The 9,933-nt window shown below is 32.2% G+C and overlaps 1 protein-coding gene across 1 annotated transcript; it reads right to left on the bottom strand.

Annotated features, from left to right (window-relative positions):
* Window positions 1–856: 856 nt before the first annotated feature.
* On the bottom strand, window positions 857–1,786 carry LOC141547487 (olfactory receptor 10AG1-like). Its single transcript, XM_074275886.1, has one exon. It carries the CDS (start codon window positions 1,784–1,786, stop codon window positions 857–859), a length of 930 nt encoding a protein of 309 aa, XP_074131987.1.
* Between the last annotated feature and the right edge of the window lie 8,147 nt (window positions 1,787–9,933).

Genomic DNA, 9,933 nt, shown 5'->3' with positions numbered 1-9,933 from the left:
AAAGATATTTCTTTATTAATAGTGTTTGAAAACTACAACAACCACAATGACAGCAAAAAAAAAAAAAAAAAAAAAAAAAAAAATTTTTCCTTTGATCACATATAAAACTTTTTATAATTTATTTTTTATTAAAGCTTTTTATTTACAAAACATATGCATGGGTAATTTTCCAACAATAACCCTTGGAAAGCCTTCTGTTCTAAATTATCCCCTTCTTTCCTCCACCCCCTCCCCTACATGGCAGGTAGTACAATACATATTAAATATGTTAAAATACATGTTAAATCCAATATATGTGTATCTACAGTTATCTTGTAGAAGAAAAATTGGATCAAAAAGGAAAACAAAACTGAGAAAGAAAACAAAATGTATGCAAACAACAACAGAAAGAGTGAAAATGTTATGTTGTGATCCACACTCAGTTTCCACAGTCCTCTCTCTGGTTGTAAATGGCTCTCTTCATCAGTGAAAAGTTGGAACTGGTTTGAATCATATCATTGTAAAAGACAGCCACATCCATCAGAATTGATCATTGTATAGTCTTGTTGTTGCTGTGTTTAATGATCTCCTATTTCTGCTCATTTCATTTAGCATCAGTTCATATAAGTCTCTCCAGCCTTCTCTAAAATCATCCTGCTGGTCATTTCTTACAGAATAATAATATTCCATAACATTCATATACCATAATTTATTGATAGCATAGAGTGATTGAGAGGAAAAATGCCAAAAGATTTAAGATAACTTAAAGGTAATGAAAATTAGGAAGAAATACAGAAGAGAAAAAAAGGTTGTAAAAATTTGGAAAATGAATCAGGATACAGTGATATATAATTGAAATTTTTTACTCTTTACATCACTACACATTCAAAAAAAAAAGTTTTTTCATTGCCTTAGTAAAATCCTTGTTCCTCAGACTATATATCAAAGGATTAAACATTGGTGTCACTACAGTGTATATTAGAGAGAAGATCTTCTCCATTCTGTCCGAGTAACTGAACATAGATTGTAGATATGCAATGAGACCAGAACCATAGAATAAGCAAACAACAATAAGATGAGAAGAACAGGTAGAGAATGCTTTGGATCTGCCAGTGGCGGAGGGGAGTTTCAGAATGGCGCAAAGGATTCTGATGTAAGAGAAAAGTATCAAGAAAAAGGGAATCAAACCAAATAGGAAACAATCAAAATATATAAAGAACTTATACCAAGATGTGTCTCCACATGCTAATTTCATTAATGGAGGCATATCACAAAAAACATGATTGAGTTTGTTAGAACCACAGAAGGGCACAGAGAAAACCTGGTATGTCTGTCCTATTAAAACTGGAATTCCAGTGATCCAGGAACCAATCACCATTTGGACACACATTTTGTGGTTCATGATTAGAGGATAATAAAGGGGCTTACAGATTGCTATGTAACGATCATAAGCCATCACAGCCAGGAGGAAACTCTCTATGACAGCCAAAATAAGAAAAAAACACAGTTGTACAGCACATGACACTAAAGAAATATTTCTTTTCTGACTCCAAAGATTTATAAGCATTCTGGGTATGATGACTGATGTGTAACAAATTTCCACAAAAGAGAAGTTTCCAAGGAAGTAATACATAGGTGTATGAAGAGTTGGTTCTATATTGGTGATTACAATGATGAGACTATTCCCCAACAGAATGCTTATATAGATGAATAAAAAAATAACAAAGAGAAATCCTTGGAAGTTGGGAAGTTCGGAAAATCCCAAGAGAATAAATTCTTCCATGATAGTCAAATTTTTATCTGCCATTTTTGTACATATTTCTTCTTTAAAATTAATAATTTACAAAAGGAAAGTCATTTTTCTCACTACCACTGCTTGATAACTCTGAAATAACAAGTAGGTTAAAACAGATAATAATTAAAATAGCTCTAAGATTATAAACTGTTATAAAGTTATATATAAATATTACATGCTTTGTTTGATTCTTTGTCGTGACCTCCCATCTATTTAAAGCAATGATTTTATTCCACAATCTGCACTATATTTGAAATAATGTGATTTTTCAAATTCTGTATGTTTAGTATTGATAGTCTACAATATATATTTTAAAATTCTTATCTTGAGAATGTTCAGTCTATAACATTACTTCTAAATGCTATTTTTTTTCATGTTTTGAGTGGCAAGCTCATTTCTAGTTTCAAATTCTCTATCATTATAGACATTGTTATTGAGGAAACAAGAATAAGTCAATATTGAAACATTATTTTTTCTTATTTTTTGATTATTTTCTATAAGGAGTTCTGGAAATTATAATTGATGTAGAAATAATTTCTTGATAGTATAAAAAGTATTTCATTATTAAAGGTTTTAAAGTTTAAACATAATGATCAAAATGATATAATTTTTGTACTAAATTCATTCGGTACTTTATTCATTTGTATACCCGGATCATATTAGCAGATACTTTTGGATCTTATTGATACTCTATTTCCGATGAGATTAATTTCCTACAGATTGAAATTTTTTGCAGCAGGTCTTGAATTTCAGGTAAGTTAGGGAAGTCTTCATCTTCCTATGTCTAAGTCTTTTCAATAATGGGAAGGCAGAGTATATGGGAAAGCCCAGTTAATCACAATTCATAGTAGAATTAGAATAAGCAATATAGGGTCAGATTTTGAGATTATATGAATGATGTTCTGTAAAAATGATTGGAGTACAAATTAAATCTATACTAGAAATGACTATAGAATAAAACAAAATAGTCATTAATAAAGAGGGATAACTACAGAATATCAGCTCTGTTGGATCGATGTATGAGATACCTGGCAGCACCCTTTTTAACCCAAAGGAAAGTGGTGTTTCAATAATCTCTGTGGCTATGTCTGGGCTCTGAAAAGTTGACAGTATTTAACAATTTAATAGAAGTGGAAATAGGAAATTTATTTGTAAAATTCTTGCTACAAGGAAATTAAATTAATTTTTTTTTTTTTTCTATAGACAAAATACATTTGGGTTATAGAGATGACCTCCTCCTTTGGTGTATATATCTAGATGGTAAGTCATCTCCTAGGAGAAAAGTGTTGATCAAAGTAGGTAATATCAAAAGGGAAATATGGGACTGAGCAGGAAATCTACTTGGATATTCTCATACATGAAACGTTCTTTTGAACTATTTCTTTCACATTATAAAATAACATAATTCTAAATCTAAGCAAAGAATAATTAACCAAAATAAATCTCCTCCTTCATATTTCATATTTATTGTTCATATCTTATTTAATCATTTGTGATAATTGAAAACATCTTGATTGAAATGAGAATAATTATAGAGTAGTCTTTTATAGTAAGAGAGAGAGAAAGAGAAACGGAGAGAGACAGAAAGAAACACAGAAAGAGAAAATTTTATTCTTTTTAAAATACATTCCTGTCCATTGTTTTGTTTCAAATAATAATGGTTCACATTTGCATAATACAAATGTTTACACAACATAAAACTTCTCTGGACTAGCAGATTGTGATTAGAATTTCACTTAATATGTTCTTTTTCTTTTCTGAACCTTGTTTTCCGAATAAGATCTTTATATTTTCCTGAGTGAGGAAGTTTAGAAATCAACTAATCACAAAAGCTCTATGGAAAAATGAAAGATATTCAAGTTAGATTATAGAATTTAGCTTACTTACCTTTTTCTATTAGGATAAAATTATATTCAGATGGATTCATCCTTTAATATAAAAATAATATGTACACATAGCTGCCACTTATATAGTGATTTAAGGTTTTTGAAAAATATTCCTTCTCCAATTCTAGTCTATTCTCATAAGACTTTTTAAAATATTACCTAAGTATAACTTTTCTGATTTTCCATAAGAGGAATCAGAATATAAGTATTTGTCCAAGATCAGCCTACTAAATTCGTAATTTCTACTTAATCCTGTTTGCACTTCACACTCAACTCTGATCCTACTGCATCATGCACTCTCTCCTTTAAGTATTAATAATTTTCAAACATCACAGATTATGTCACAAAACAAACTTCTATCAAAATATTACAAAAATGATATTGAGTTGAATGCAGACAGAGTTCTTAAATAGAAAGGATTCTTGACCTATTCTCCTCTCTGGAGACAATTTCTCTGCCTGGCCAGATTTCCCTTTTTAATGAGGAGTGAGAACTTTAGGCTGTTAAGTCCAGTGCTATCAGCATCTATTAATAAGAAAGCATGAACTAATGGAAAGATTGCTGGGCTTGGAGTCAGGGGATCATTACAGTGTGTTTGGCTTGAATGATTTCTACCTGAGTTTCCAAAACTTAAAAGTTTTACATAAGTCACTTGACTTTAGCCTCACTTTTATCATCAAAATTTGAGAATGATGAAACTAACTGTCCTTACCTCACACATTTTTTCTTTGAGTAAGCAACAAATAGCATGGCTCATTCTGTATTCAAACAATATCAATTTTTTTTTAGAGCGAGATAGTATTCTTCATCATTATATTTTTGGGGGAATTTCTTGATTCATTGTATTGCTGAAAATAGCTAATTCATTCACAGTTCTTCATCAAATAATATTGCTGTTACTATAAACAATGTTCTCCTGATTCTGTTCACTTCCTGATTGATTAATTCATGTTTGTTGAGTAAAAAGGTACAAGGTGAGAACTCAGGTTGTCTGGACCATTACAATGTGAGAGCTCAGGTTATTTTTGGATTCTAATGCAGTCTGCTATCTATTTACACAAAATGTTGTGTGGGTGAATGTTGAAAACTATTTCTGTATATATTTTGAAATATATATATATATTTGAAATACATATAAATTTCTGAGAAATGAATATTTCCCCTCCCTCCTTCCTCCTCTCTTCTCTCTGTCTGCATAGGGTTTCATGCTCTCACATACAGATGCTCTTAAAAGCATTTTTTTTTCTTTTTTTTCCTCTTTTTGCACCTTTGAACCCTCACAAGATATCTTGGGGTTGATTGGTTAGATTTCTTTCTTAAGGACAAGACCTTAAATCAAAACCAATCTGATTCTAATTGACTACCAATAGGTCCTAGGCTAAGCCCCATTTGGTCATTGTTTGGCTCCAGATTGAGTCAGAATGAATGTAAATTGCAGTCATTTCGTCTTTGGCCAAAAACCCTAAGGGTCTTCCCCTCCAAGATTCATTCATTCATTTTCTTATTTATTGAGAATTTTTTTTAACTATGTGAAAGATCTTTGCCTCACTCCAGCCTTAGTCACTGAATGGATATGGCCTCAGTCAAACTGAGATCTATTGACAAAGTCTTCCATTTCATCCAAAGATGATTGTCTCAGGAGGAGAAAGTGAGGCAGGTAACTTTAGACAACTCTCCTTCACTCAAATCAAATTCACATACATATCATGGCATTACCTCCCTGAATTTATGGTCCTCTTTGAGAAGGAAAAACAAACAACAACAGTCTCTCTGCAGCTAAAGCAAACAACCTAGATTTTTAGTGAGGAAGACCTGAGCTCTAATCCTATCTTAGACACCTGTCTAAGCATAAATTACTTTATCTGAAAAATAAATGGTTTGGTCCCAACAATCTCTAGGAGTTTATCATATTATAAAGGGAAAATAAAATGTATTCTTAATGTAAGTTTAGAAAGACGGTAATGAAAAACCCCAGTAAATGCAGTCATATAGCTCTGACACCCACCATAGATTATACAAGACTATTATAAATACTAAAGATGCTGAGAGGTTGTGTGGTCTGTTCTTGTTTCTCTCTCTCTCTCTCTCTCTCTCTCTCTCTCTCTCTCTCTCTCTCCTCATCTTTGTGATATAATAATATAGGATTATATTGTAATCATTCAATTGGGTATAGAAATTTATGTAATGCTATAAAGAAGTAGGAGGAGAAAAAAGGAAAACAAAGGAAGTGACAGTGTAATGCTGGAGAAACTGAGGCAAGCTAGAGATTAGAAAGCTTTAAATATTTTATTTGGATTTCTGATAGGGAGAGATTTTCTGGGACAAAAAGATCCATTTTGGTCCCAGGGTGTCTTAAAGCATTCAGCAACAGCTTTGAATGTGAGATTCCAATGATTTATATATGGCTCTAAGAAATCAGGGGAGAAAAAGGAAAGGGGTGGAATCCAAACACTGAGAATGGAAATTTTCAAAAAGGATTCATTAATCCAATTCTCACAGAGTGAGGGGTTAGGATCATAAATTCTGATAAACTGGGAGTAAAGGGGGTAGTCTTCTATCTCTACTCTCAACTTTACTAACTAAACTTTGCTTCCAAATTTCTACAATAAACCTTTTATTTTATCAATCTAGGTTTTCGGACCTATAAATTCATTTACAGGGGACACTGAGCCTCATGGGATTATCTTACTATCTTTGCACTGAACAATGGGGTTCCCCCTTTCCTATCTCTCATCAATAGTAACCTAATAAGAAAATCTGAGTTTGAATCTCTAGTGTTCCTGGAGTTTGTGTTTACTTTGCCAAACATTTTTTTTTTTAATCTCAGTGTGTCAAAAAGCTCCTGTTTTTTTTTTTTTTTTTCTGTTTTTTTGGGGGGTGTTATTTGTTTTTTTTATTTGTTTGTTTTGTTTTTTTGGTGGGGTGATACTCCCAAAAGTATAGAGAAAACAAATATTTTTTAAAAATAATTCTACATTCAAGGAACTCACAGTTTAATAGGGAAGAAGATGTACAGATATATAGAATATAAAGAAATAAACATTGATAACAATTTAAGAACACCGTCAATAGGAAATCATTAAGATTAAGGAGGACTAGGAAAGGCTTTCTACAGAAAATGGGAATTCTGTTCATGATTGGGAAAAGGAAATGCAAATAACATTTGGTGACTCCTATCTTCTTCTCAGTAACATTTATCTGTGGAATAAATCACAAATAGGATTCTTCCCTGAGCCTTTGGGATAAGTCATCAGAGGAATTTGAGCTGTGAAAAGGTAAAACAATAAAGTAACAAGAGATTCCAAAGGAGATGCTTTTAAATCCCAGATCTCTTCATAAACACTTGCATGATATTAGAGGAATTTACATCTGTTCTGCATGTTATTTTGCTCTCTGAAGCTGGAGTTTTGACTGATATCTCTGTAGTTACTTCTAGGTCTAAATTCCATGTCTATTGATCCTAGTAGCCTTGACATTCATTAAAATTTGGTGTTGGTTGATATAGGGATACATTAGTAAACGTTCAACAATCAGAACTCTCAAAAGTGCACATATGATATAATAGTAAAGTGTAATTAGGATTATTAATATTTTCTACAATATTTTCATAAGTCTAGAAGTCAAAAAATATCAAATCAGACATTAATATTGAGTATTTGACATTTTCTAACATTTTAATGACGATGCTGAAAATTTAAAAATTAGCTTTTATGAGCTAATTCAAGTAGGCTTTAGAATATTCCTGGTTAGAGATGTATTTGTTCTGAGGATCTGGCACTTAACATTTGTTAAGGACTTACTATGTGTCAGGCATACTGCTAGATTCTGTGAATATAAAGAGTCAAAATATAGCTGCTTATTTCAAGGATATTACAATGTGTTGGGAGATCAAAATGGCATCATGATGTCAGAGCCAATGTTCAATCCAGCTGTAACTGATCATACCAAGATTATCTTGACTCTACCACAGGTCTATATAACCATTTCAGAGGGAAAAGTCTCAAAATTTTGATATTTTATGTTTCTTTAGAGTTTTTAAAACTCTGCTTTGCTCATAGAGACCACCACCTTCTTTAATGTGGAAATATCAAGCTGGATAAACCTGTGCTAGAGGAAGAAGAGGAAAAGGAGTAAGAGGAGGAAGAGGAGGAGGAAGAGGAGGAGGAGGAAAAGGAGGAGGAGGAGGAAGAGGAAGAGGAAGAGGAAGACGAAGAGGAGGAGGAGGAGGAGGAGGAGGAGGAAGAGGAAGAGGAAAAAGAAGAGGAAGAAGGAAGAAGAAGGAAGAGGAGGAATGAATGAATGTATAGAAAATTCTGCTCTGTTTCTGACCTTTCTCCTGGAGTGAATTGTTGGACAGCAAACACTTTGCAAATTATTTGTGAACCTTTCAGAAGGTTCAGCCACATTGGCTGTTGACTAATGTCTTTATCTCCTGGGGAATTATCTCCTTTTGCCATATAATAAATAACATTACTATCAACTTTTACATGAGTAGTGGACCTGCCTCATAGATATTTGCAGTTAAGAAATCAGCTCTGGGTGCTTTGCCACACTGGAGAAACCTATTCAACACCCCCCTCTTCAGTTGGAATTTTGGCTAGGGAGGGATTGATTCCTTCTGAGGTATAAGATATTCAGAATTCAGGGTTGTTTAATGAGGGTCTTTTGAGAACATTATGGAAGTGTTCAGCTTTTATCTGCAGAATCTTGGCCTTCTCAGTTATTGATGTGGCCCTGATCAGCATTGAGTAGTTGAGATGTTCCAAAGGTCTTTGGCCCATAAATAATCTTCAAGACATTTTAAACATTTTTAAAATTTTTTACTATCATCATAAAACAATTTCATCTGCCTTCTTACTGAGCAAAGGTTTCTATATCTCTTTAATATTGGCTTACAATCTATTGAGGAAACAACATGTAAACATATATACTAAATAATCCAGACAGAAGATAAATGGCAAGTAATTGAAAGAGAAAGATACTAGAATTTTAAAAGGTTAGGGCAGCTTCCTGTACAAGGTGTGATTTTAGTTGGGACTTAAACGAAGCCAAGCATCTAGGGAAAGGGTTTCATAAGGGACAGAGAGAAAGTGTCTATCAAAAAGATAATGTTTTCCTCATGAAACCATTAGATGGTCAATATCAATGGATCAAAGAATATGTATTAAAGAGAAAAGTACAAAAATACTGGAAACATAAGAGGATGCTAAATCATGAAAGTCTTACTTTAGCTTTTCATCACTTTCTACCATAAAAAGGACAGACAAAGCAGGAGATGGAAATCCTAAAGTAAAAGGGAGGCTTGTTCTTTGTACCAGAGATTATCCAAATCTTAATTGGGAATTTGTGCTGGTAGTTGGAGACAGATATTTCTTGTGCTGGTGCAGGTGAAAGTATTATTTTGAGGCAAATAGAAGATCTGGACTGACCTCTAACAGCCTTTAACTCCTTAACATTCACTATCTCCAGCAAGAGGTTAAAAGGCAGAAAGTACTATATTCTCATTCTAATTCAAATGATGAACTTTGAATTTTATCTTACAATGTTTTATATAATATTTTCATCTAGACATGTGGATATCCATTCACTGATTTGTCTTTCTTTCTCCCTAACTTCCTCCCTCCCTCCCTCTTTATTTTTTTTCCACTCTATTTCTTTTCCTCTCTCTTTCTATATATTTGTATATTGCCACTCTTATTCCTCTTTGATAAGAGTTGATTATTTCTTTTAAAATATTGGTTTTTATGTTATTATATTCTATTTTTTATTTGAAAAATATTATCTTCTGTCATTTATTCTAAGAAATTTGTTTGAATTTGAGGCCAATATATCTTTTTTTTTTTTTTATTGAGGTTTTGTTTAAGATATTTTTATATAACTTATATATTATATTATATTAATATATATGATTTATATAATTTAAAAATTCTAGATCATGCAGTCTTTTTAATTCAGTTGTTTTGTGTGTGTCTGTGTTATTAATTTATTTTAAGAATGTCTTTCTATTTTTAGATTTTTTTCATTAAGGAGAGACTGCACAGTTTTGAAAGCAATATTTTGTTTTGCTTTATTTTATATTCTCTTGGCTCTGGGTGTTGCTTTATTTGTATATTGAATGGTAGTTCAATATTTTTTGTTTGAGCTTGGAATTTATAAACTTTCAATATATTCTATATCCTAAATGCTATGATGTAAGATAAACTCTGCTAAGTGCCCTTCTGGACTGACATTTGCAAGATTCTGACCTAGATTTAGATCATTCTGTTCAAATAA

Source organism: Sminthopsis crassicaudata, chromosome 6 (assembly GCF_048593235.1).
Source record: "Sminthopsis crassicaudata isolate SCR6 chromosome 6, ASM4859323v1, whole genome shotgun sequence".
NCBI classification, from domain to species: Eukaryota; Metazoa; Chordata; class Mammalia; order Dasyuromorphia; family Dasyuridae; genus Sminthopsis; species Sminthopsis crassicaudata.
This window is presented reverse-complemented; position numbering and strand designations above follow the sequence as displayed.